We start from the raw sequence: 27,983 nt of genomic DNA on the forward strand, positions 1-27,983 counted from the left end.
ATATATATATATATAGTACATGACAGCCTTGCACTTAAATATGCCTAGGAAAATGACTATTCTTGAGTGCTGGTTTGACTTCTCTAGACTCAAAAATCTTATAAATGAACTTTGGAACTTGCCTTGTAAATGAACTTGGGAAATGAAATTGGAGTTAGGAAATGACGCACTTTGACTAGACCATAATAGTAACACCTAGATAACAATAATTAATGACTATTATTGCAACTAACAAAGCAAACAATGGACTATTTCCAGAAAATATTAACTATCATTACAGCAGCATTGCATCAAAAAGGGATATTGACTTTATAGCCTTACTTTACATTGATTCTTTGTCTCTCCCAATGTTAACGTCTTTGAGTCTACACTCTACACCATACAATTCTTATTCCTTGAGTCACCTTATGAGTCCCTTCCCCTCTATCGAGTCTTCAATATCCTAACCTATTATCTATGCTCCGTCCTGCATTTAAATTCAATTTGAGTCCTCTATGTCGATCATCCTAATTTGCAGGTGTACTGACAATAGTAACTCAAGGAGGTGTGTGTTCTCCAGCTTCTACTTCTATGCCTCTCATTTCCTCACCTAATGATCCTATTTCCGAAGATGTTAATCTTGTTATTGCTGTTAATGCATGTGTACCCAAAATACATTATCTATTTTCATTTGTTATGATTTCTTGTCATCCTTATATAATTGTTTTGTTAGTACTCGATCGATTGTTTCACATCCTAAGTTTGTCTTAGAAGCCTTATCCTATTCTGGGTAGAGGACTGCAATGGTTGACGATGTTTGTATTGCAAGATATGATACTCAGGATCTAGTACCTCTTCCTATTGATTAGTTTGTGGTTGGTTGTCATTGGGCATATACTGTGAAGATCAATCATAATGGTTCCATGACTTGTTTTGAGGCCACCTTGTTGCTAAAGGATTTACTCAAGTGTATGGTTTGGATTATTCTAACTCATTCACCTTGGTTGCCAAACTTGCCTCAATTCGTTTGTTCATCCCCTTCCTTTATGGTGATCTTCATGGGGAGTTCTATATGAAGCAACCACCTAGGTTTGTTGCTTAGGAGGTGTTAAGATTAGTGTGTTGGCTCAAAGAAATCCTTGTATGGTATAAAACAGTCTCCCAGGGCATGGTTTGGTTGGTTCAACGTTGTAGTACTTGCTACCAAAGCATTATGATGATCAAGGTACCCAAGTGCTTGAAACATTAAAGTAAATTTCGTACAAAAGATTGGGGGCCATTGAAATATGTATTGGGTATGGAAGTATCTAGATATTATTTATGGACCATTTTGTCATAGAGAATGTATGTTCCAGACCTTTTATATTAGTGTTACATGCACGGTCTTAAATTTCCACGAAATTGTCTAAATTTTTGGTTTCCGTGACCCTCGAAATCGAAATGGTAGTCGATTTCCACCTTGCATAATTTCCATCGAAATCTCAATGAATCTTCCGAAATTTATCGAAATCTCGCAATTTTAGCAGAACTTGTTGAAATTTGAACTATGCAATGAAATTTCCTCGAAATTCAAATGAGAGATTTAGGAGTGAAGTGAAATTTCTTTCTTAAATTATTTATTTATTTTTATCTAAACGAAAGATTATTACAAGTGCTTTTGAAATTATAGGAAAAAATAAACTTACAACAATATTTTATTTAACCATTCATGTCTAAATTATCATTATTTGTATAATAACTAATATTTAAATGATTTATGAATTTCATTTGTATTAACTAATTCACTAAATATGTTTAATGTACATTATCTTACAAATATATTTGATGCACATATTATATTACAACTTCTCCACCTTATACACATCATAGATATATTTACTTGTAATAAATTAGTCCTAGAACTTACATTATTATGTCTATTAAACATTTCTAAAACTTCATAAAAGAATTCCATGCTTTACTATTGACTTCCATTAATCTATAGTCCTTACACTAGGTGTACATCAAGGATTTGCTTTTAGTCCTTATCTTTTTGCTTTAGTGATGGACCAATTGACTAAGAGTATTCAAAAGGAGGTTTCATGGTGTATGTTGTTTGCAGATGATATTGTATTAATTGACGAAACTAGGGATGGAGTAGAGGCTGAGTTGAATTATGGAGAGAAGCTTTGGAATCTAGAGGTTTTAAGATAAGTAGAAATAAAACAGGATATATGAAATGTAATTTTAGTAATGATAGGAGGAATATTGGAGGCAAAGTTAAACTTGATGATGAAGAAATAAATAGCACTTGTAGATTTCGATACCTTGGATTTATTATGCAAGCTAAAGGAGAAATTGAAGTTGATGTAATGCATAGAGTTAAAGCAGGTTGGGTAAAATGGAGAAGTGCTTCAAGTGTGCTATGTCATCGTAGAATACCCTTAAAATTGAAAGGGAAGTTTTATAAGACAGCTATAAGACCAGCTATGTTATATGGATCGGAATGTTGGACGACGAAGAAACATAATATCTGAAAAGTAAAAGTTGTCGAGATGAGAATGCTTAGATGGATGAGTGGTATAACATTGAAAGATAAATTAAGGAATGAACATATTTGTGGTAAGTTAGGTATAGCTCCTATAGATGATAAGATAAGGGAGGGATGACTCAGATGGTATGGACACTTGCAGCGTAGGCCTTATAGTGCACATGTGAGGAAGAGTGACTTAGTTATTGTGGGAGGCAGTAGAAGGGGTAGGGGTAGACCTAAAATAACTTGGGAGGAGATACTATTAAAAGAAATGGCCCATGATTGCATACATTAGCGGAAAAGGATTCATATAACCGACTCCACTTAGTGGGACTAAGGCTTGGTTTTGTTGTTGTTGTTGAACTATTGACTTCCATTATTTTTCCAAATCAAAATTGAAATTGACATCGTAATCGAAATTTTTGTCGAAATTTCCATACTTTTGGAGCTTCAAAATTTGAGTCGAAATCAAAATTTAAGACCTTGGTTGTGTGTGTGTGATTTGTTGGCTGACCCTGGAGAATACTAGAGACTTATTGGAAGGTTGAACTGTCTCACAATCACCAATGATATATCTCGTAACAAGTGTTGTGAATCAATTTCTTAATTCTCTAAGAACAAGTCACAGGATAAAGTCATTCATATCTTGAGATATTAGAGGTGCACTTAGGGGAGGTTTCTTATATAAGGATAAGGAATGCTCATGTTTAGTGATATATAAATTATAGATGCAAAATGGCCTGGGTCACTGGATTCACAGCCGCGTTTTTGTTGGTGGTATCTTGGATGAGTAAGAAACAAACTATGTGGCCTGATTGAGTGCTGAGTTAGCATATCGAGCCATGGCCCACACTACATGTCATCTTGTTTGGGTAAAGAACATGTTGGAAGAACTTAGTTTTCCACTGTCTCAGCCTTGGGAGTTGGTGTGGGATAATCAAGCTGCAATTCATTTTATTTCCATGAGCGGATGGAACACATTGAGATGATTGTCAGTTTGTTTGAAAGAAACTTGTGCAAAGCTCATTACAACCGCTAATGTGAAGTCTGAACTCCAACTTACTGATTTATTCACTACAGCCCTGGGGAATGTTTGTGTTAAATCCACATGTAACAAGCTAGGAGTGTTACTCGTTGCTTTAGTTGTCCAGCATTATTGTTGTTTGTTATTGCTGTGTTAAGCATGAGTTGGTAAGGTATTATGGTTATTGTTCTTTACTTGGCATATATTGTAAATGAAAGGAAAGCACTATCATTGTGATAAGGGTCTTCTAATTTACCCAATGCTCTTACCGTTCTTCTTATATTTTCAAAGCATCATTATGATGCAAATCACGTGTAAGAGCAAAGAAAAACAAGAAAATACAAAGGGAATGTTAGGGCAAGAAAACCTGCATCTTGATCCTTAAGAGAAAAGGTGAGGAAGCTACTGTAGCAGGCTGTAAGATAATGTAGATCATCCAAAAAGCTCCTGGAGACAACTCAAAACAACCGTTTATAAAGTTCTAAGGTTGCCTACCAAAGAAACCCCTTCATTTAGAACTAATCTAAGAGCTGTGAATTGATCTATCAGAAATTACAAATAAACTGACAAAACACCCTTAAATGGTCACACAACTAACTTAAAAAGTTGCATGCCTTTTAAAACAATGCCTCATGGCCAAAATATCCCTAAAAGGAACTTAAAAGATTGACAAATGAATGAGAACGAAATAGAAAAATAATGCTGGAGTTAAGACATAAATTTGACTCGTAAGGCATCAAATCAGAATCAGATCTGCTCTACACCAGTCCTACAGGTGAGGGAAAACTGGCCCACAAGTCACACCAGGAATTGCTGCAGTTAAGAGTGAGATGGTGCATGTTGGAAACATGAGAGATCTTGATGTGGCTTGGAAGCTTCAATCTGTATGCACTGTTGTTAATTTTTCTAGCACGTAACAAGTGACAAGGACCAATTTTCCTCGCGTTTGGCATTTTATGTTCGCATGATGGATACCCTTCCCTTGTCAAATAGTCCATACATGGTCGCCAACTTCAAAGCTCACATGCCTTCTGGCCTTTTTCTGTAGGGTTATGATCAGTTCTAATTGGTTTTTCCTCAAAACCGATGACCAAACTCCTTGGTTTTTAATTTGTAAATTGTTCCCAAACTGAAAACTGATGGGTCAGTGAAGAAGTGAGGACCAGTTTATCAGTTTTGTTTGATTTTTCACTTGGTTTTTTAGACTTAATTATTTTCTTTAAACTATCAAGTTCGTTTGTCCAATACTGGTCATAGAACAGTGGGTCAGAAGCCCATAAAGGGCAGGCGTAAGTTGCAAACGCAGCTTTGTCCATAGCCAATGATGTGGAAACCAAACCTTACACACTCTCTCAAGGATTGTATCAAACAAGATTGGAAAACAAGAGAGTTTGAGCACTTTTGAATGAATGAACTAAATGCAAAGTGCCTAGGTTTTGTAATTAAAGATATTTTTCACTAAATGCTTGTATAAATCACAAAAACCATCCTAAACAAGTCTATGGACTTGTATTTATAGCCAAAAACCCCTTATAGCCGTTAACTAGCAGTTGGGAGCAATTCCCAAACAAAAACTAGCCGTTTTCTAACCGTTGGTGTTCTGTCACCGTCCCAAACCATTGACTGTTTTTCTGGGCACTCTGAAACCGTGGACGGTTTCATGCATACGTCAACAATTACCCTAAATCTGAAAAAGTCATCAACATGAAAGTTGTGGGAATTTTTTTTAGCTTTCCATAGACACCAAGATCGTCCTATTTGGACTTTTGTAGCAAAAGTTATGCCCCAAATACCGAAAGGTGTTTAGGACTCAAGGCCACACTACGTTAAACGACGATTGCTCGGTTTTTCCTTGTCAAGAAGCCTTTTGACGACTTAAAACATTCTTGGACAAAAGTATATGAAATATATTAAGTCTAATAAAGTTTAATACTTGTTCAAATGAGTTTCCCTTTGAATATAAGATATCTTGTTTGATAAAATACATTTAAAAGCTCGTTTCGATATCTTATATGTCAATATGTCCTTTAATGAAAATATGCTTGACTTCTTGAAGCTTTTGGACATAAAGCTCATTTATATAAAATCGGGACTAAGTATGAAGATGTTTAAAATACCAAGATGTTGAAAACTTATCCCTTTGAAAAACATATTTGAGTTTAGGATTCTTTTAACAAACTCTTTAATTTTAACTTTGAAAACTATGAATTGAGTTTGTGACTTTTAGTGTGATCCTATAAACTCAAGTGTCCTAGTTTGCATGCATTGGCTCAACTCTTGCTTAGAAATCATGCAAGAAACACACCTGCAAGAGTTACAAAATGTTCCTAACTCGCACAACCCTTATTAGATATAAATTAACAATTAATCATCCGATTGTTCTTGGGTCCTTCCAAGTACATGTTCTTTTGATCTTCCTATTCACACGTCAACTCAGTTCAATCTTTGCCTTTGATCCAGTACTTCATGTATGAGTACCTGTACTAGACATGATCTGTAAAGATAGGAAAACACTAGGAACAATATATAGGTTAATATCATCGTAACACTTTAAACAATGATGGTGTAGCCACCAAGGCTAACAAAGACTACTGGGCTAGATATACATTATTGGTTTGCAACTTAATAACTTAAACTTTTAGGTAAAGTGGTAATCTTATATGATATATGAGCCGATTTGTGACATAAGTGAGGGGGAGTTTGTTGGAAACTCCACTTGTAAGAGTTGTCCCGCATCAGGAACTTAAGCAAATAATAAGTGGCTTATATACTTGGTTGGAACCAAGGTATTCAATTTCGATTTCAACTCAAATTTCAAAGCTCCAGAAGTACGGAAATTTCGACAGAAATTTTGATTTCAATGTCAATTTCAATTTCAATTTGAAAAAATAATGGAAATTAGTAGTGAAGCATTGAATTCTTTGTGAAACTTTTGAAATGGTTAACAAACATAATAATATAAGTTTTAGGACTAATATATTACAAATTAAATACATCTATGTTTTGTATGAGGTGGAAAAGTTGTAAAATAGTATGTGTATTAAACAAATTTGTAAGATAATATACATTAAACATATTCAGTTAATACAAATGAAATTCATAAATCATTTAAATATTATTTATTATACAAATAATGATAATTTACACATGAATGGTTAAATAAAATGTTACCGTAAGTTTATTTTTTCATATAATTTCAATGGCACTTGTAATAATCTTTTGTTTCGATAAAATAAATAAAATAAATCAAGATAGAAATTTCAATTCACTCCTAAATTTCTCATTTGAATTTTGACAAAATTTCAGCGTATAGTTAAAATTTTGACAAGTTTTGCTAAAATTTCAAGATTTCGATAAATTTCGGATGATTTGTTGAGATATCGATGGAAATTATGCAATACGGAAATCAATTGCCATTTCGATTTCGAGGGTGACGGAAATCGGAAATTTCGTGGAAATTTGAGACCGTGGAGCTCATAGCTTAAACTTTCGAGTCAAGTTGGTGCTCATCCATATATGTTAGGCATGTGCAAAGACTCCCTATCCCTAATAAGAGGTATTAGAGCAGGTTGCTAAGAGGTGTTAAGTATTTTCATATTCCTTGTAATGGGTGTTGTTTATCATTTTTTGATCTCTCTACAGGCTGTCGGGCTCCTTGTGTGGGTTAATGTTAAGGCTTGATAGACAATGGTTGCCCACAATCTAATAGCTTAAGCTTTTAAAGTGGCAATCTAACAAACATTTTTAAAATTTAAAATAAATAACATTTGGTTTTTTGGTTTTTAAGTTTGGTGCACTTGTACAACCAAAACCAAAACTGAAATGACAAGAATTGAGAAGCAAAAACTGAGAACCATGAATGAAAAACCAAGCTGATATATGAAATGGCTCAGGTTTTGTACTTTTTGTATTTCCCCCACTTTTCTGCATCTAATATTTTTTTGGTGCTTTCTTCTATTTGCTTCCAGACCTCTTCATGAACTTGCTTTATGCCCCATACCATCTCATCAGCTTCGTAATTCACGCGAATAGGTAGTGGTGGTGGAACAGGTTCCAAAACAATTATTGGATTCTGCCCATAAACAACCTCTAAGGAAATCATTTTTGTCGTCCTGGTTTTTGACTTGTTGTAACCTTTTAAGCAAATTCTGCCTGTGGAAGAAAGTGATCCCTCTGCTTAATATTGCTGCTGACTAATCTTCAAAACAAATTTCTAGGACTTCTATTAATAACTCTAGTTTGCCCATCAGATTGTGGATGACTAACAGAACTGAAGTTCAGGTCAGATCCTGATTTCCTCCATAAAGTCCTCTAAAAATGCAAATAAAATAAGGATCCTCTTGATAGAATTCTTTGAGCCTATCCAAACACACAGCTTTAGCCTCCATAGTTGATAATATAAGAGGTCATCGACTTAAAGCACCTGCCACCTTGTTTTGTACACCTGATTTGCACATCACCATAAAGAAGTATCTCTTCAAAAATTCTGCTCATTTTCCAGAAGGACTATTTAGATGCTTCTGCCCACTCAAATATTTCAAAGTCTTGTGGTCGGAATACAACACAAACTCCTGTTGGCATGCCTGTACGATGGCATGAAATTCCACATCATAAGTGGAATAATTCAATCTCGATCCATTAACTTCTCATGAAAGAATTCTGGTCATTTCCTTCTGGGCTAAGTACGCCCCAAGTCCAATCTTTGAAGCATCACAATGCATCTCAAACAGACTATCAGAATATGGCAGAGAGAGTACACGTGCTTCTGATAGCTTCTGTTTTTTATTCCAAAACTTTCTTCAGCTTCATCAATATGCTATAATGATTTCTTCGGCTTCATCAATATGCTGTAATGATCCTTGCTTTGTGCAATCAGTTATTGGTGCAAGTGTGCAACTATATAGCTAAATCCCACATTTAGAACATCCATAGAGTGAAGTTATTCTGTGAAAACTATGATCTTGGTGAATTTCTAGGGGTTGGTTAACCAACAATGGCTTGTACCTTGCACCGATCTACTCAAATTCCTTGGGAAGAGACTTCATATTCTAAGTACGTGAGTCAATCTATCATAAAGATGCATTTTTCAAAATTACCTGCTGATGTGTGCAGCTCAAGAGTTTGGCTGTATGCTTGAATGTTGTCATTTTAGACAACTAAAAATTTCCCGATGAACGTCCTTTAACACATGGTTCATCATTTGCATGAAGGTGCTGGACAGTCCAAATTACACAACTAGCCATTGATATAGGCCTTCTCAGGTTTTAAAATTAATCTGATGGTAATCACTTTTTCAAATCCAGCTTTTAGAACACAGTAGATCTGCAGTCCAGTGTGTCTTTTGATCTAGGAATCAGAAATCTGTATTCTGCACATGGACCCATACTCTTTTGTATACGACCCTCCTCTAACAACTCAATAACTTGTCTATTAAGCATATCATGCTCCTTAGGGATCATTCTACAGTGGGGCTTATTTGGTAAACTAGCTCTAGGCACCAGATCAATATGGTGCTGAATGTCTCTCGTAAGAGGTAACCCTGGAGGCAAATTTCAGGCATAACATCTGAATATTTTTTCAAATGGCAGGACCACCGGTGGCGTATAAGTTTTGAAAATTCATCGTCCCCTATTTGGGCGTATACTTCATCAGCCTTCTCCACTTCCCTCTTAGATACATCTAAAGCGAGCAAATTAGCACCTTCCTCATGTCTAAGTATGTTGTACTTTTCCCATCTTTTAGTACAGAGATTATTTTCTTCTTATTTTTGTGTAAGTGTCTGCATTTCTTGGTTTTTCCAGCCATCATGCATGGCCTTTGTTATCATATTCGCACTAAGATATGACATGTATTCCTCACTACTACATTTCCCACACTTTATCAAAATATCTACATCCAGCAGACAATTCAGCTAAACAATTTAGTAGCAGATACCTCACTACCTTTCTTTAACAACGAAAGTTTTTAGGGTTTGTCTTCCCTTTATGGTTCAGCTTCATCACAACCTCTTGAGAGAGAATATTCTCGCAGCCACTACTGTTGGTTTTGTTCCTTTATTACAATTTAAAGTCTAGACATGATTGGTTGCATCAATCTTTTTTGTACCAGACCACATTTTCTATCAAATTTTTGGCTATCATATCTGCTGTCATCACTGACCCAAACTTTCGTTTACCCATCCATTGCCCTTGTAACACATTGGATTAATGTCTCTATATGCGTTAACTTTTTAATTTTAAAATTTTATGCATTACGGTTCTTTATTATTGCATATATTATTATGGAACATCTTCATCTGAACTTGTTTTGGTATCTACGATGCTGGATGGCTAAGAAAAAATATCTGAACAGTCTATTCCGAAAGAAAATAACTGTGGAAAAGAAAATTGTGGACAGAATGTTAAAGAAGGAAAATTAGCAGTAAATGTGGACCACTCTTGTGAGAAAGCCATCTATTTTGGAGTGTAGCAATGATTTTTTGAGATATTCTACTCTGAACTGGCAATTAGGAAAAACATGGGAGTTGGCTGTGAGATTTAAGGAGTTGCTACAAATTTTATCCGATGTATATTACCATGACTGCAGACTATAGATCTACAGATTGCAAATATTTGCATAAACATTAAAATGAATAAATAACAATTGGTATTCCACTTTTCAATAGTTTAAAAAACAGAAGAAAATGAGAAGGGCCTGAAGGCCATTATTGGCACATATAGACGATTTCTATTGCTCATCTAACAGCATGTGAGTTTAGTTTTGGACAAATTTTAAGACCATAACTCATATCATTGTCTTGCTTTGAAATTTCCATGTTTAAAAACTTGAACACATGTTAAAATGCCTTACATTTTGTTGACAAATAATGTTGTCCTATTACAAAATCTTTTACTAATGAGTTACCCTCTAAGCAGAATATAATTTTGTTTTACACTGTCTTTTGTTTTAGTGTATTTGTTGAAGTGTTGTCTATATTCATATAAATTGCTCTGATTTAAGTTTTTTGTCTGTGTAACAGTATGCCGTTAGCCAATTGAATAAGTTGGAAGATAGCATATGGGAGCGATGGACAAGGAAAAAGCCCAATGAAAAGTTTGTTAGTATGTATATAAATATATTTTGATGTTTTCCTTCCAATTCTATGATATTATTATGAGACATTTTACCATCTATTTGTCTGTTTGCTTGTTTCTTGTTATTTTTCCTTTCCTTTTCTTGGGGTTTGGGGGAAGAGTTATTGTCTGATCAAAATGATCTTGTAGGAGCAACCTTGCTTTATCAATCCACTTGTATGAAATTTTAGGGCCTGTTTGGTATCGTTGCTATCAATTTGGTTTTATGCCTGAGAGATCCACCACAGAAGCTATATATCTTTTAAGAAGATTAATAGAAAAATTTAGGAAAAAGAAGAGGGACTTGCATATGGTATTTATTGACTTAGAGAAAGCATATGATAGGTTATCTAGGGAAGTTCTATGGTGGGTTTTAGAAAAAAAAAATGTATATAGTAGGTATACTGATGTCATTAAGGATATGTACAATTGAGTAATGACTAGTGTAAGGACTATAGATGGAGAAACTAGAGAATTTCCAATCACCATAGGTGTACTGTGTACATTAAGGATTTGCTTTGAGCCCTTATCTTTTTGCTTTAGTGATGGACAATTGACTAAGAGCATTCAAAATGAGATTTCATCGTGTATATTGTTTGCAAATGATATTGTATTGATTGATGAAACTAGGGGCGGAGTAAAGGCTAAGTTAGAATTATGGAGAGAAGTTTTGGAATCTAGAGGCTTTAGGACAAGTAAAAATAAGACAGAATATATGAAATGTAATTTCAGTGATAGTTGGAGGAATATTGAAGACAAAGTTAAACTCGATGATGAAGAAATAAATAGAACTTATAGATTTCGATACCTTGTATCTATTATGCAAGTTGAAGGAGAAATTGAAGATGATGTGATGCATAGAGTTAAAGCAAGTTAGGTAAAATGGAGAAGTGCTTCAAGTGTGCTTTGTGATCATAGAATATCCTTAAAAATAAAAGGAAAGTTTTTAGGATGTCAATAAGACCAACTATACCTTGTGGATCAGAATGTTGGGTGACAAAGAAACAGAATATCCAAAATGTAAAAGTTGCTGAGATGGGAATGCTTAAAAGAATGAGTGGTATAACACTAAAAGATAAATTAAGGAGTGAACATATTCGCGATAAGTTAGGTGTAGCTCTTATAGAAGATAAGATAAGGGAGGGACAACTCAGATGGTTTGGGCACTTTGCAACATAGGCCACATAGTGCGCCAATGAGATAGTGAAGGGGTAGGGGTAGACTTAAAATAACTTGGAATGAGATAGTGAATAAGGATTTAATAGCCCTAAATTTGTCAATAGAAATGGTCCATGATCGCATAAATTGACGGAAGAATATTCATATAGCCGACCCCACCTAGTGGGACTTAAGGCTTGGTTTTGTTTTGTTTGTTTGGTATCGTTGTTGTTTTCTGCCTTTTGTTTTTGTTTTTCTACAGTAAAGAAAAATGTTATAAAAACATGTTTGTTTATGTTGTCAGTTTCTGTTTTTGTTGCTGATTTTCTGCTGTTTGTCAAAAAACTAAAAACCAGATTTTACGATTTTCAGTTGTTTTGGCAACTTTTTGCCGGAAATTTTAATATCCAGAAATAGTTTTTTTGGATTAAATTATTCATTTTATGCACTTTTAAATTAAAATCAAAATTAAATGATCATATGAATTTTAATGTAATTAAAAGAAAAACATACATAAATTTCAAAAAATAATAATAAAGCCAATTACAAAATACTTTTACAAATTTTCAATTGTAATTTCTAATAAAATTTTTATTGTAAAGTAAATTTTGAAAGTAGAACAATTAAGTAAAATAATTATGATAAATTATATTTTTGTTATAGTAATTTTTCTAATATGTTTTATTTTGTAATTTTATTATTTTAATCATATTTTTATATTATTGTTTGATTTAAAGATGAAAATGAGCATTTTTTAATTTAGTTTTTAATTTGTTTTAGTTTTGATAAATGTTAACCAAACAAGTTGTTGGTTTCTAGTTTTTAGTTACTATTTTTGATTTTTGGTTTTCGTTTCTGGCTTTTGCTCATCTAATTTTTGACAGTGACCCCAAAAGGCCCCTTAAAATTAGTACTCATGTAGAGTAGTTAAATGTTTGATCCAGAATTAGAAGTAACATAAGTTGGTTGGAGACTATTCATTTGATTGAAAACCTGCTACGTCTACAGTTGTCAGATATTTGATCCAGATTCAAAAGTGTCCTGACATAACTTGATTAGAGACTATCCATTTATCAAGTCGACAAAATTTATTTAGTTACAAAATTCAAAAAGGTTCTTGCTCTTTTAAAGATTTTTGAGAATTATTTGAGGTTGAAGATTAAAATTTCTAAGAGTGATGTGGCTGGGATTAACATGGATCAGCATGAGTTAGTGGAGTTCAGGTGTTTATGTGGGTATTTTGGCTTAGTTTTTGTCTTATTTGGGTCTTCCTTCAATGGCAATCCTAAATCCATGTCTTTTTTGGGATTAGGTGGTTAAGACTGGGTAGGAGATTGGAGGGTTGGAAGAGGGCTTACCCTTCCCTAGGAAGTTGCATTGCATCACTCTCATTAATGTTGATGTTCATGCATCCAATTAATTTTATCTCTTTTCAAAATTTCCTTGAATGTATTCTAGAGATTAGACATGCTTTTGAGAAACTTAGAAGAAAGAAAGAGAAAAAAAAGGCAGCAGTTCCCTGGAGCCCTAGGCTTAGTTCCAAGTCTGTCCTCTTATATTAATAATAATAAATAAAAAAAAGTCTTTTGGACAAAAGTACCACCACTCATACAACCTAGTTACAAAAATATCATATTCTCTTCTGACACTCCCCTTCAAGTTGGTGGTGGATAAATATCACCCAACCTGAGCTTGTTACAGCCATTATACAAGGCAGACTTAAATAAAGGCTTTCTGAAAACATCACCTAAATGATCCAAATATTTCACAAAAGTAGTCCTCACGACCTTCTTCAACACAGCATCATCATAAAACGATAGTCAACTTCAATGTCCTTTGTCCTTTAAAGAAATACTGGTGGATGTAAATGGTGGCTTTGATTATGACAAAGCATGTCCATTGGGTTCATTACCAAAAATCCCATCTGTGACATAACAGACTTCGCTCACAATTGGAGCCATAGCTTGGCAATCTTGCTATAGATGCTTGTTGCTTGCTATGCCAGGTAATAGGATTGCCTTCACAAATGTATACTCTAAAATTGTTGACCTTCGATCATGAAGAGAGCCAGGCCCATTTGCATTAAAGTATTCCATGATCTCAAAGTTTTTATTACATTTATATATCAAATCTTTACTGGGAGAGCCTTTGAGATGCTTCAAAATCCTACAAACAACACCCCAATGTGGCCGTTTGGGGTTTTCCATAAACTGATCTCTACCCTCACTAAAATGTGATATTAGGTCTAGTGATAGGCAAGAAGGTCAACCTGCCAATGCCTATATCAATGTTTGTCTTCCCAGCTTGATATTAGTAGACAACTTCATGTTAGGATCCATAGGAGTATCAACTAGTTTAACTTCCAATAAAAGCAGTCTCACTTAGTAGGTTCAGGATATATTTTCACTAAAATAGACTCAACCCTATCCTACATTGTATGATCTTAATACCAAGAAAGTAATGGAGAATACCCTAGTCCTTGATTTGAAATTTATCTTCAAGACATTGGAGAACATTTGCAATCCCACCCTAGTCGCCGCTTGTATGATGATATCTTCAATATACACTGCTAGAAGTACCACACCTTTCTTTTGCAAACAAAGACCGAATGATCATAATAGCACTAGATAAAGCCAAATGTTGAGACCACCACACTAAATTCATTAAACCAGGCTTGAGGGTGACTGCTTAAGACCATAAATGGTGTTGTGAAACCTGTCTACTTACCGTCCTTCCACTAAGCTACATCCTCAGGAGGTTGCTCCATATATAACTCTTCTAGAAAATCTCTATACAAATGGCATTCTTCCCATCCAACTAGTACAGGACCAATCCTAATTAACCACCAAAGAGATCAACAAAGGAACAAAATTTAGTCAATCAACAAGGGAGGTGGTCTCAAAATAATCAATACCATATGTTTGGGGTACCCCTTGACAATCAATTGAGCTTTAAGCCATTCAATAGAGCCATCAAGAACATATTTGATGGTGTAGACCCAATGACACCTAAACAACTCCTTACCTGGAGGAAGATCCACCAAGTTTCATGTCCCTCAAGTGGTGAAGGCATCCATTTCCATATCCATTGCATGCTTCCACCTAGGAATAGTAAGTGCTTCAACATGCGAAGAAGGGATAGGAATAGAGGAAATAGACTATGCAAAAGAAAGTGTAAGACTAGGAAGGTAGGGAATTGAGACGCAATGAGTAGTAGGATAAGCATCTAAGAACCACTAAGTATATGTTCAAGGCATGCTGGGATGATCTCTTAAACCAGGAGTCAAAACAGTGATGGGTAAAAAAGGCGACTGCATGGTGGTCTACACTTGTTTTTTGTCGTTTGTAAACCCTCAATTGTTTCTCCAGGTTTGTAACCAATGGATTTGGAAGAGGTGCATAAGATATTTGTAGAAGGATAATAGTAGGAACAAGAAATCAAAAATCTGTTGATGGACTCAATCTCAAAGACCAAAGTGGATTCATCCAAGGAGAATCCTGTATTAGTGAAATAAGGTGTCCCCTCAAAGACCAAAGTGGATTCGAGTACCTAGCAAGGATGCATTTAAGCACATAAGGAGATAACTTGCCCTAACCAATACATACAACATGAACAGAAAATGTGCACCCAAAGACATGAGGCACAATAGAAACAATAATGCTTTTTGGGTACGTGCCACCCCCCCCCCCCCCCCCGCCCCACCACCCACATTGGAGGGCATCCTATTTTGTCGAAAACATGTTGTAGGAAGAGCATAGTTCAAAAGGATTTATGAACATGCATACAAAGGAGGAGAGACTGTTTCATGTCAAGTAAATGTCTATTTTTTCTTTCAAGGGGTACGTATACACATGGTCTTAAATTTCCATGAAATTATCGAAATTTCCGATTTCCGTCACCCTCGAAATCGAAATGGCAGTCGATTTCCGTCTTGTATAATTTTAGTTGAAATCTCAAAAAATCATCCGAAATTTATCGAAATCTTCAAATTTTAGCGAAACTTGTCGAAATGTTGACTATAATATTAAATTTCGTCAAAATTCAAATAAGAAATTTAGGAGTGAAGTGAAATTTCTATCTTAATTTTATCGAAACAAAAGTTTACTACAAGTGCTTTTGAAATTATATGAAAAAATAAACTTACAGTAACATTTTATTTAACCATTTATGTCTAAATTATCATTATTTGTATAATAAATAATATTTAAATGATTTATGAATTTCATTAGTATTAATTGAATATATTTAATGTACATTATCTTACAAATATGTTTGATACACATACTATTTTACAACTTTTCCACATACAAAACCTAGATGTATTTAATTTGTAATATATTAGTCCTAAAACTTATATTATTATGTTTTTTAATCATTTATAAAGTTTCACAAAGAATTCCATGCTTTACTACTAATTTCTGTTATTTTTTCAAATCGAAATCGAAATTGACATCGAAATCGAAATTTCCGTACTTGTGGAGCTTTGAAATTTGAGTCGAAATCGAAATTTTAAACCTTGCGTATACATGATGTTTAATGAAAAATTCCTTTGGCCAAGCAAAAGGATTGAAGCTCATTTTGAGCAAATTCAAGTGCATTATTAGATCAAAAAATTTGAATACAAATGCCAAACCGAGTTTTTATTTCTTGGTAAAATTGAGTAAATTAAAAAATTTTGACCTATCTTTTAACAAAAAATCGAAAGTCATGTGAAAACAATCATCTGCGAAGTGCACAAAATATTGATGACAAATCAATTTCTTGACTCTACACAACAACAACAACAAGCTTTAAGTCCCACTAGGTGGGGTCGGCTACATGAATCATTTTCTACCAATTCACCCAATCAAGAGCGTTCTCCTCTGTTAGATTAAGGGCTATTATATCCTTCCTTGCTACCTCATTCTAAGTTATTTTAGGCCTACCCTGACCCCTTTTCATGCTAGATACAATAACTAACTCACTTCTTCTTACAGGTGCTCTACTAGGCATAAGTCACCCCTCTCTTATCTTGTTTTCAACCGGTGCTATACCTAAATCATTGTGTATATATTCATTTCTTACTTTATCTTTTAATGTTAAACCACTTATCCACCTTAACATTTGCATTTCAGCAACTTTTATTTTTTGTACATGTTGTTTCTTAGTTGTCCAACATTTTGAACCATAAAGCATAGCTGGTCTTATAGCCATCTTATAAAACTTTCCTTTTAATTTTAAGGGTATTTTACGATCACACAACACATTTGACGCACTCCTTCATTTTACCTAGCCTTGTTTTATTCCATGTCTTCTTCAATTTCCCCTTCAGCTTGCATAATACATCCAAAATATCTAAATCTATTAGTGCTATTAATCTCTTGATTATCAATTTCAATCTTCTCTCTATTGCTACTCCTTAAATTAGTGAAATTACATTTCATATATTCTGTCTTATTCCTACTTATCCTAAACCCTTTAAACTCTAATGTGGCTCTCTAAAGTTCTAGCTTAGATTCCACTATGCTCCTACACTCTTACTATCATCAATCAACATTATATCATTTGCAAACAACATACACCAAGTGATCTCATTTTAGATATTCTTAGTTAATTCATCAATTACTAAAGTAAAAAGATAAGAACTCAAAGTAGAACCTTGATGTACACCTATTGTGATTGGAAATTTTCTAGATTCACCTCCTACAGTTCCATAGTGCTATCACTGCTCTATCATACATATCCTTAATTATCTCCATATAACTACTATAAACTCCTTTCTTTTCTAAGATCCACCAAAGAACTTCCTTAGGTACTCTTATCATAAGCTTTCTTTAGGTCAGTAAAAACCATATGCAAGTCTCTCTTCTTTTTCCCTAAACTTTTCCATTAAACTTCTTAAAAGATAAATAAGCTTCTGCTGTTGATCTCCCAGACATAAAACCAAATTGATTTTTTAAAATTTTTGTTTCTAATATTATTCTATGTTCAATTAACCTTTGCAATAATTTCATCATATGACTCATACTTAATTCCACGATAGTTATTACAATTTTGAATATCGCCTTTGTTTTTGTACAAGGGTACTAATGTACTTTTCCTCCATTCTTTTGGCATTTTCTTAGTTTTTATAATAATGTTGAATAGATTAGTTAGCCAATTAATTCCTTTAACACCAAAATATTTCCAAACTTCAATTATTATTTTATCTGGTCCTATAGGTTTCCACTTTTCATTTTTTTAATGTCATCTTAACTTCAAGGACTCGAATTTTGTGAATAAATTTTCTATTTTTAGTCTTCTCCTCATTTGCCACTTCCAAGTTCAATCTTCTCAACTCTACACAGACCCAAAATATCTGAATGTTCAAGAGAAAACAATGATTTACTACAAGGCTCGATTCTATATGAAAAAGGGTGTCCTAACATGCTTTCCAACTAACACGCAATACACTCAAAGTGAGAAACAAACTTGGAACATGGGGAAATTCTTGTAGTTTTTAAAACGATGGATAACCCGAACAAGTGGCATATGCCACTGCTCGAGAGATACACCATGAGTAGAAATTGAGGGAGCGATATCGCAAGAACTAGATAGACCACCATCGCCATCAAAATAGTACATGTTGTTTTGCTCAAGTCTCCAACCCTATTCTTTATTTGAAGTTCCTAAATAGCACAATGAAAAGAAAAGAATGTCACAAAACAGTTATGAGATTTAGTTAATTGATTAATTGATAATAGGTTCAAATGAAATTTTGCGCATATATAACACAGGAAAGAGGCATAGAAGGAAACAAAAGCATATTGCCACAACTTGAACTCGGTGTAACTGCTGACTGTAGCTGTATTATAATATTTGTATTAAACATATTTAGTTAATACAAATGAAATTCATAAACTCCGTTCAATATTATTTCTTATGCACTAAAGATAATTTGTAATTAAAGATTTAAATAAAATATTGTTGCTAATATTCAAGCTTAATTTTCGTATAGTTTCATAATTTATAATTAAATAAAAAAAGGCAGCCATGTGCATAGAGCTCCTGTGTATGCAGGGTCCCGGGAAGGGGTGGACCATGATGGGTCTATAATACGCAGTCTTACCTTGCATTTTTGTAGGAGGCTGTTTCCACACCTCAAACTTGTGACCTCCAGGTCACATGGCGACAACTTTACCATTGCACCTAAGCTCCCCTTTGTAATTTATAATTAAATATTTATATAAAATGTTGTTGCTAATATTCAAGTTTTATATTCATATAATTTCAAAAGCCCTTATAATAATCTTTTATTTCAATGAAAAAATAAGATAAATTAAGAGAGATTTTTCAATTATGTGTTTAAATCTCATGTTCGAATTCCAAGGAAATTTCATTTTATGGTTAAAATTTTGATATATTTCAAATGATTCGTTCAAATTTTGACAAAAACTTTTTAAACTGGAAATCGCATGCGATTTTGATTTCAAGGGTGACAGAAAGTGGAAATTTTGACTTGAATTTCAACAATTTTATAGAAATTATCAGACCATGCATACAGCCTTGGCTGTTCTATGAAACATCATGGTCACAGCACTTTTGTGGCTCCATTTTATTCCGCAAAGACAAAAGCAGCATGTCATTCTCTTTCTTCCAATCTTCATTACCCTTGGAGTCTTGAGATGGAGGAGAATGCAACAACTACTCGGACCTCCCTTTCATGTTAATATACACTCGCACTGCATGAGACCACAACAGGTAGTTGGAGGATCCAACCAATTTGATGGCTGTGTTCTGTACGTTAACAGTATCAGGCGAGGCTCTCGTTGTAGAGGTCATCAAAACCTCTCCCATCCACTACAATCAGTGCATGCCAGTATCAGGAATGAATAATACTGAAACCATGCAGAATCAGGCAGCACATACAGCAGATAGTCATTGAACACCAATCGAAACCACCAGTAACTGATACAAGTTTTCAAGCTAGAAAGAGGAATGCACATAATAAAAACAACATCATCATGCTAACAGCAGAATAGCACGAGATGTACACCTGAAACATAGCATAACTTCACATCAGCAAACCAGCACAAGCACAGCATCCTACCAAGGGTGCTGCACAGCCAAACCAAGATGAAAAAGGGTCCCTAACTGACTCTCAAACCAACCAGAAAAACAGATTTGAGAACTAATTAGGGTAAGACAAGGAAAAAAAATTGAAAAATAGTGTCTAAAAGAACAGCTCTGATAAATCAGATTTAGAGGAGATTAACACTCTGATATTATGTTGTAAAGTGAGATAGAGCCGAGAAGAAGAGAAAAAGAGAAGAAAAGAAGAAGAAAGCAAGAGAAAAAGAAGCGGCAATTTCCTGGAGCCTTTGGCCCAGCTCCAGGTCTGCCCTCTTATATATTAATAATAATAATAATAATTAGACAAAAATATCCCCACTCAGATAACTTAATTGCTGAAATAATATATTCTCTAAATAACATATTCTCTTCTAACAAATTTATGGTATGATGTGATTACTTAGTTCTCATTTTTTAGAGGGATTCCTTTTCTTGGGACTTTCACTTTAGAAGAAAATGATGGAGATGTGGAGCACTTGTCTTCTTTGCTTATTGTGTCTTTTCCTTTTTGGTCTTGTTAAAGGATTATTCTTGTAAACCTTCTTTTTTTGTCACCTTGTTAAAGCTAATGTGGTATTTCCTTTCTACAAGGGTACACATGGAAGCCAAAAATTTCCTACGAATATAAAGGTGTTTTTTGGCTGGGCACTCAATTCTTGACACCAACAATCTGCAGATTAGGAGGCCTTCTAAAGTAGTCTCTTGATATGTGTCTTATGTCTGGGAATAGCTTTGAGGATGTGTATCATTTGTTTCTTGACTGTTTATTTGCTTGGGACTCATGGAATACATTTTGGAGTTTTTGGTGAGGAGTGGGTTTGTCCAAACACTGGAGGAGTTCTTGCTTATTTCTTTCACTGGTTTTAGACTTTCTAAGTGCTGATCCCTTAGTAAGGAGGTTCCTGTAACTAAGATCCAATTTGGTATCACTTTATGCAATCCTGTATTGGTGGGAATGGATTCATATAGATGCCCCCACCTAACTTGATTGTTATTATTGTCTTAATTCTTGAGTAATTAACAAAGGCATACTCGCTGAGCCATATATGGGATTGTAAATGTTCAGTTCTAAGTACCTAGAATGTTAATTGATTTCTTTTGTGCGTAGAGAGGTCCATTGATGACAAACATAAAAGTTTCACACAAAAGGACACATTTGATGGGAGCAGAAAAGACATAAACGCAGCTATTGACCGAATTTGTGAGTTTACTGGTAAGAATTATCCCACCTTGTCTGCTTTTATTATTCTTAAGAAGGAAAATAAATAACTGAGCTATTTTCTTTTGTGATATTTTGTAGGAACTAAGATTATTTTCTGGGATTTAAGGGAGCCTTTTATTGACAACTTGTATAAACCCAGTGTCTCCCAGTCTAGATTGGAAACGTTAATTGAATCACTTGACATGGTAAGATTTGTTTCGGTTGGGAGCTACTTTATATCTCCATATTGTCAACGGAACAGCAAATAGCAAAGCAAAAGATTTCTTTCCTTACTTCAGCCCACAATTATTTCCTTATTTTTCAATTCATTATTCTGTACAGTTAGCATATATTTAGTTTACATGTATAGGGCTCGACAGATTATAGTTTACGTGTATAGGGCCAGAATCATGCTAGACCTTATTTACTTTCCATGTATAGCATTCTTGTAAAGTCTATATATAATATACAGAGCTCAAGGCCAAATCATTCGGCCATCCACACAATACTTTGACATGGTATCAGAGCCAGCCGACTGCTAAGTTTTTTTTCTCCTTTGAATTTTTTTTGTCTTCTCGGTTTCATGGCTGTTGTGGTTTTTTTTAATCTTCTGGAATTTTTTGTTCTCTGTTCTTTCGGTAATTCTGTGGCTGAGTGGCTGTCAGCACAGCAGGTTTTATGGTTTGCTTTATTTTAGTGCAGGCAACAACTTTCTGTTGCTGTTCCTGGTGCTTCTCTGTCTTGGCACAGCAGGTTTCTGTCCTTGTGATTTTTGGCAAGCAGGCAACAGCTTTCTGTTGCTGTTTGTGACTCTCGGCAAGCAGACAACAGCTTTCTGTTGCTGTTTCTGGTACTTCTCTGTCTTGGCACAGCAGGTTTCTGTCCTTGTGATTCTCGTCACAGCAGGTTTCTTGGTTCAAGATTTATTTTTTTAAGTGCAGGAAGGTTGGTCTTGGTTTTCTCTGTTGTTGTTTCTGGTGCTTCTCTGTCCTTGCGATTCTCGGCACAGCAAGTTTTTTTTTTTTTGGTTCAAGATTTATTTTTTAGTGTAGGCAGGTTGTTCTTGGTTTTCTTTGTACCTGCGTTTATTTTTTGGGATTCTAGATTTTCTGGTGGTCTTTTTCTTTCGGCACAGTCTGTTTTTTTGGGCTTATCGATTTTCTCCTTTATTTAGCATGGACTCCGTACATGTGTGTGCCAAGTTTACGGGTAACAATTATTCTATGTGGGCTTTTCAATTTGAACTTTTCTTGAAGGGAAAAGATCTTTGGGGTCATATTGATGGTACGGATTGTGCACCCTATCCTGATAAATCCAAGGAGTCAGCAGCTTGTCCTTCATGGGCTGTGCTTGATGCTCGGATTATGTCTTGGCTTCTTGGTTCGGTTGAACCACATATTGTCCCTAACTTGCGAACTTATCGCACCACTCAATCCATGTGGACTTATGTAAAATTGTATATCATCAAGATAACGGTGCCCGTCGTTTTCAGTTAGAGCATGCAATTGCCATGTTTCAACATGACAATTGTTCTATCCAAGACTATTGACTCTTTGGAACGAATATTCTGATCTGGTTACTGCGGATGTTCCTATTGCCTCTCTTCCCATTATTCAACGTCTTAACGAGACTAGTCGTCGTGATTAGTTTCTTATGAAACTCCGCCCCGAGTATGAATTCGTTTTCTCGTCTCCACTGAATCGCTCTCCTATTCCTTCTCTTGATGTTTGTTTTGGTGAGTTACTTTGTGAAGAACAATTGCTTAGTACTCAAGTTATTCTAGCACAATCTCATGGTAGTTCAAGGTCTGTCCCTGTGGCTTATGATGCTCAACGATGAGGACCATTTGTGCATTCTAGCACCTTGCAGTGTTTTTGCTGCAAAGAATTTGGGCATAGCACTGCTCATTGTTCCAAGAAATTCTGCTCTTATTGTAAGAAGGGTCACATTATCAAAGGCTGTCATATCAGCCCGCAGAATCGTCAAGCCCAGGCATTACAGACTTCTGTTAGTGTACCCCCCCCACCCCAAACACTAATTTTTGCGGACCCTGGCTTTTCCTCAGGTGACTCCACTGTTCCTACACCTCCTACATCAAACTACTGCACACTCGAAATAGTGCAATGGGGCTCCAAGCTAACAATTCTACCTAACTCTGGTATGTGGACTAGGGTGCCTCTAATCACATGATGAATAATCCCACTACCTTGTGTCATATTCGGTCTACGTGGGTCAATCTACTATTCAGATTGCCAATGGAAGTTCTTTGCCAATAGTTGCTGTCGGAGATGCCTCTTCAAAGTTCACTTATGTGTTTCTTGCTCCTTAGCTTTCCACGAATCTTATTTCTGTTGGTCAATTAGTTGATAACAATTGTGCTGTTAATTTTTTTGGTAATGGTTGTGTTGTGCAGGACCAGGTAACGGGGGAGCCGATCGTGAAGGGACTTAAAGTGGGGTGCTTGTTTCCACTAATTTTGCATGTTCCAGCATGTTCTCCAGTTTCTTCTATTAAGTCTTTTGCTTGTAATAATGTTTTAGATCTTAGTATGGTGTGGCATCATCGTTTAGGCATCCCAATACTCAGATCTTATCTCATGTATTGAACTCTAGTTTACTTGGTAATAAAGATCATTCTTCTTTATCTTTTGAATGTGCCTCTTGCAAACTTGGTAAAATAGAAACTCTTCCCTTCCCTTTGCATGTTAGTAGAGCTTCTCAGTGCTTTGATCTTATCCATAGTGATGTTTGGGGACCTTCCCCGGTTAGTTCACAAGAAAAATTTAAATACTATGTGACTTTCATTGATGATTGTTGTAGATTTACTTGGGTCTACTTTCTTCACTCTAAATCTGAGGTTTTTCGTACTTTCACTGAGGTTTTAGCATATGTTGACAATCAATTTTCTGCTTCTATTAAGACATTACGCACAAATTTTGGTGGTGAATGTGTTACTAAGTTTCAGGAATTTTTGGCTTCTAAAGGTATTATTCATCAACATTCATGTCCTAGATGTGGTACGTACTCTCTTGCTAGAATCCTCTGTTCCATCTTTGTTCTGGGTTGAGGCTCTGCAAACTGCTACTTACTTGATTAATCGTTTACCTTCTTAAGTCCTACTCATGGAGTCTCCCAATTTCCGCTTATTTGCTAAGCAACCTAGTTACGATAACCTCTGTACTTTTGGTTGTGTATGTTTTGTTCATTTACCTCCTCATGAGCAACATAAATTATCTGCTCAATCTGTTCGATGTGCATTCTTGGGATATAGTGTGTGCCAAAAGGGATCTGTTTTCTATGACCCTACATTACATTGTACACGCATTTCTAGGAATGTTATTTTCTTTGAAAATCAACATTTCTTTCCTGTGTCCTTTGTACACTCCTTTTCTACTGTGATTCTCCCCTCCTTTCTTCTAGTAGCTCGTCCGATATTTGATCCTACCACGCTCCAGATTCAGTTAGTTGCAGCACCTCCAGAGCCTTTGGTACGTTGCTTTTCTCGAGTGTCTGTACCCCCGGATAGGTATGGGTTTCCCTCTTCAAGTTCTGGCAATTCTGTTTCAGCTCTTTCTACTGCATTGTCCAATTTAGATATTCCCACATCCTACTCACACGCTGCCAAGCATGATTGTTGGCGACATGCTATGCAGGAAGAAATTGCCGCTCTAGAGGCCAATCACACCTGAGACATTGAGCCTTGTCCTCCCACCATTGTTCCTCGAAGTTGTAAATGGCTTTACTCAATCAAGGTCCATTCTTATGGAAGTCTAGATCGTTACAAAGCTCGCCTTGTTGCACTTGGGAATAATCAGGATTATGGTGTCAATTATGAAGAGACCTTTGCTCCTGTTGCTAAGATGACTATTGTTCGTACGATTCTAGCTATTGTTGCTTCCAGCGATTGGCCACTACATCAAATGAATGTCAAGAATGCTTTTCTTCACAGGGATCTTAAAGAGTGTATTATATGAAGTCACCCCTGAGCTTGTTTCCCTCTCCGACTTCACATGTGTGTAAGCTTCGTTGCTCTCTTTATGGTCTCAAACAAGCTCCGAGGGCCAAGTTTGATAAATTCTGCACCATTTTATTACAATTTTCATTCAAGGAGAGCAAGTATGACACTTCATTGTTTCTTCAAAAATCAGACATGGGTATTGTTGTTCTTTTGGTTTATGTTGATGATATTGTGATTACTGGTTCCAATCCTGCTTTACTTGCTCACCTCAAGACTCATCTCTTAGAGTCCTTTCATATGAAAGATCTTGGGTCTCTTACATATTTTCTTGGTCTTGTGGTGAATCGTAGTCCCTCGGGTATTTCACTCAATCAACATAAGTATGCTAGTGACTTGGTAGCCACAACTGGCCTTCAGAAGGGTACTTCTGTTGATATTCCCATGGAATTAAATGTCAAGCTTCGCAAAGAGGAGGGTGACTTACTTGTTGATCCCAGTTTATACCGAAAGTTTGTGGGTAGTCTTGTCTATCTCACCATTACTAAACCAGACATTTCTTTTATTGTACAACAAGTCATCTAGTTTCTTCAGACTCCTCGTCATCTTCATTTGGCTGTTGTTCATAGGATCATACGCTATGTTCAGGGCACTTATGCCCGTGGTTTATCCTTCCCTGCAGGCAACTATACTCGCCTTGCTACTTATAGCGATGCCGATTAGGCTAGTTGTGCGGATACAGGTTGCTCCATCACTGGTTGGTGTGTGTTCTTAGGTGATGCATTGATCTCTTGGGAGAGTAAGAAGCAAGACAGAGTTTCTAAGTCATCGACGGAATCTAAATACTGGGCAATGTCTCTTGCTTTTTTTGAAATTAGTTAGCTTCGAAGTTTGCTTGCTAAGCTAGATTTTTCTGAGACCAATCCTACACCTCTACGTGTCGATAATACGAGTGCTATCCATATCACAGCCAATCTTGTCTATCATGAGCGCACGAAGCTTATTGAAGTTTATTGTCACTCTATTTGTGAAGCATTTGAAGCTCGTGTTATCACTCTTCCATACATTTCCACTAAATTACAAATTGCGGATATCTTCGCCAAGCCTCTCACTTGTCATCGACATTGCTTCCTAAGTAGCAAATTGATGCTTGTTGATCAACTCACATCAATTTGAGGGGGACTATCAACGGAATAGCAAACAACAAAGCAAAAGATCTCTTTCCTTACTTCAGCCCACAATTATTGTGTACAGTTAGCATATATTTAGTTCACATGTATAGGGCTTGACAGATTATAGTTTACATGTACAGGGCTATAATCATGCTAGACCTTATTTACTTTCCATGTATAGCATTCTTGTAAAGTCTATATATAATATACAGAATTCAAGGCCAAATCATTTGGCCATTCACACAATACTTTGACACATGTTATATTAATGGTGCTTTGGGGAGATAGATAGGCTAAAAAGCCTGGAATTTAATAACATCTTCCTTTATGGTGGAGAACGTTTGCCAGCATAAAGAATTAGCTATTGTTAAAATTTGATGTACATTGTTAGCTCTAATATGGAATGTGTGAATCTTGCATTTCTCCAGAAAGCTATCCATTTCTTTTAAATAGATCATGGCTGAAGCTTCACCAAAAATATTTTTAGTTTTACTAGAAAATTTTCTGTTATTGGTTCTTCATATTGTTTCCAGTTACTGCTTTGTGAAAAAATGGTGTCCAGTCACCATATTTCCAGATTGTATTATTCAGATCTACCTGTCTTTTGCTAGGTTGGATAGGGTTAAATAGCTTGAAAGTAGTAGAAGATCAAGCTCTGTCCTTTGGCTTGGTTCTTGTTGCTTGTGATGTTTTAACTAAATTTCTTGAGTTTGATGTTCCCATCTTGTTCGAGTCTGGAGACCAAGTTTGTTTGTTGTTGTTTACTAGAGCTTCCCAAACAAGTCTAGGTTAAAATTTGATCCTTTTTTTCCCTTCACAAATTTTTGTATTGCTTTGTTATTCCTCTGGTGGACTTGTTTTTGTTCCTTCGGTTTTCTTATTGGTCTTTTGTTTACGTTTCTGCTGTGAATTTGGTCACCTTCAAGCCAACCAAATTTTATAAATGCCATGATCAATTATTAATTTGTGAATCCTTGCATATATTGTAAACAAATGCAAGTGAATTTCAATTTTGTTTCTGGGATAAAAGAAAAATAAAAGCAGATTTTTTAATAAGATGATAAGATTTTTTAAAAGATAGCAAAATAAATTTGATTAATACAGGGGGAGAGAGAGAGAGGGCAAGGAATCCTCATGTCAAAAGGAAAAAAGAAAAAAATGTCCAAAAAGATTACCATACACCCAAAAGCACTTTCAAGCTCGGTGTCCTCTTTGGATTTGTCTCCCCATTTTTTTTCCTTCAATTAAACCTCCGCTCTGCAGTTGATCTCCCTTGGGCTTCTCACTAAATCAGGGTTAGACTCAACAAGTGAAAAACTTCCATCGATATTCCTATTGAGAAATGCTTTAGCGTGTTGTTCTGGATGAAGATCTTGATCCTTGAAAAATCTCACACGTCTCCATCACAGACTGAATTGCCATTCTCCAAGCAAACTCCTCCCGAACCAGCCAGATTATAGGATTTGAACCTTCATTAGCCTGCCTATTAGCACCTAGAAATCCCCTCCAAAACTGTTTGTCATCCTCTCCAATAACAGCTAATTGGTCCTTTGTGGTAGCATTCACCTGCGCATCATCTTTGTGTACAACTTTCCCAGGGGAAGAAACCAACGCAGGCACAGACAATTGATTGTGAGACAGCCCTGCCCATCACCATAGGACTTTATCCAACCCTGTTGCTGTTGAAACGTAGTGTGTTTAGTCCTTGATATCCTGACCATTTAAATGATTTTGTTGGGCTAACAACAAAAAGTTTCTTAACAATAAAATTGCTTTGTGA

At 35.5% G+C, this 27,983-nt stretch overlaps 1 protein-coding gene across 1 annotated transcript in view; it reads left to right on the plus strand.

The window, feature by feature from the left end:
• LOC131164685 (protein unc-13 homolog) overlaps positions 1 to 27,983 on the plus strand; it is a 115,782-nt gene that overhangs the window by 80,233 nt on the left and 7,566 nt on the right. The window contains exons 21-23 of the mRNA XM_058122070.1: positions 10,534 to 10,615; positions 20,985 to 21,089; positions 21,177 to 21,283. Coding sequence (XP_057978053.1) covers positions 10,534 to 10,615; positions 20,985 to 21,089; positions 21,177 to 21,283 — 294 coding nt within the window. The remainder of the gene's footprint in view (positions 1 to 10,533; positions 10,616 to 20,984; positions 21,090 to 21,176; positions 21,284 to 27,983) is intronic.

Source organism: Malania oleifera, chromosome 9 (genome assembly GCF_029873635.1).
Source record: "Malania oleifera isolate guangnan ecotype guangnan chromosome 9, ASM2987363v1, whole genome shotgun sequence".
NCBI classification, from domain to species: Eukaryota; Viridiplantae; Streptophyta; class Magnoliopsida; order Santalales; family Ximeniaceae; genus Malania; species Malania oleifera.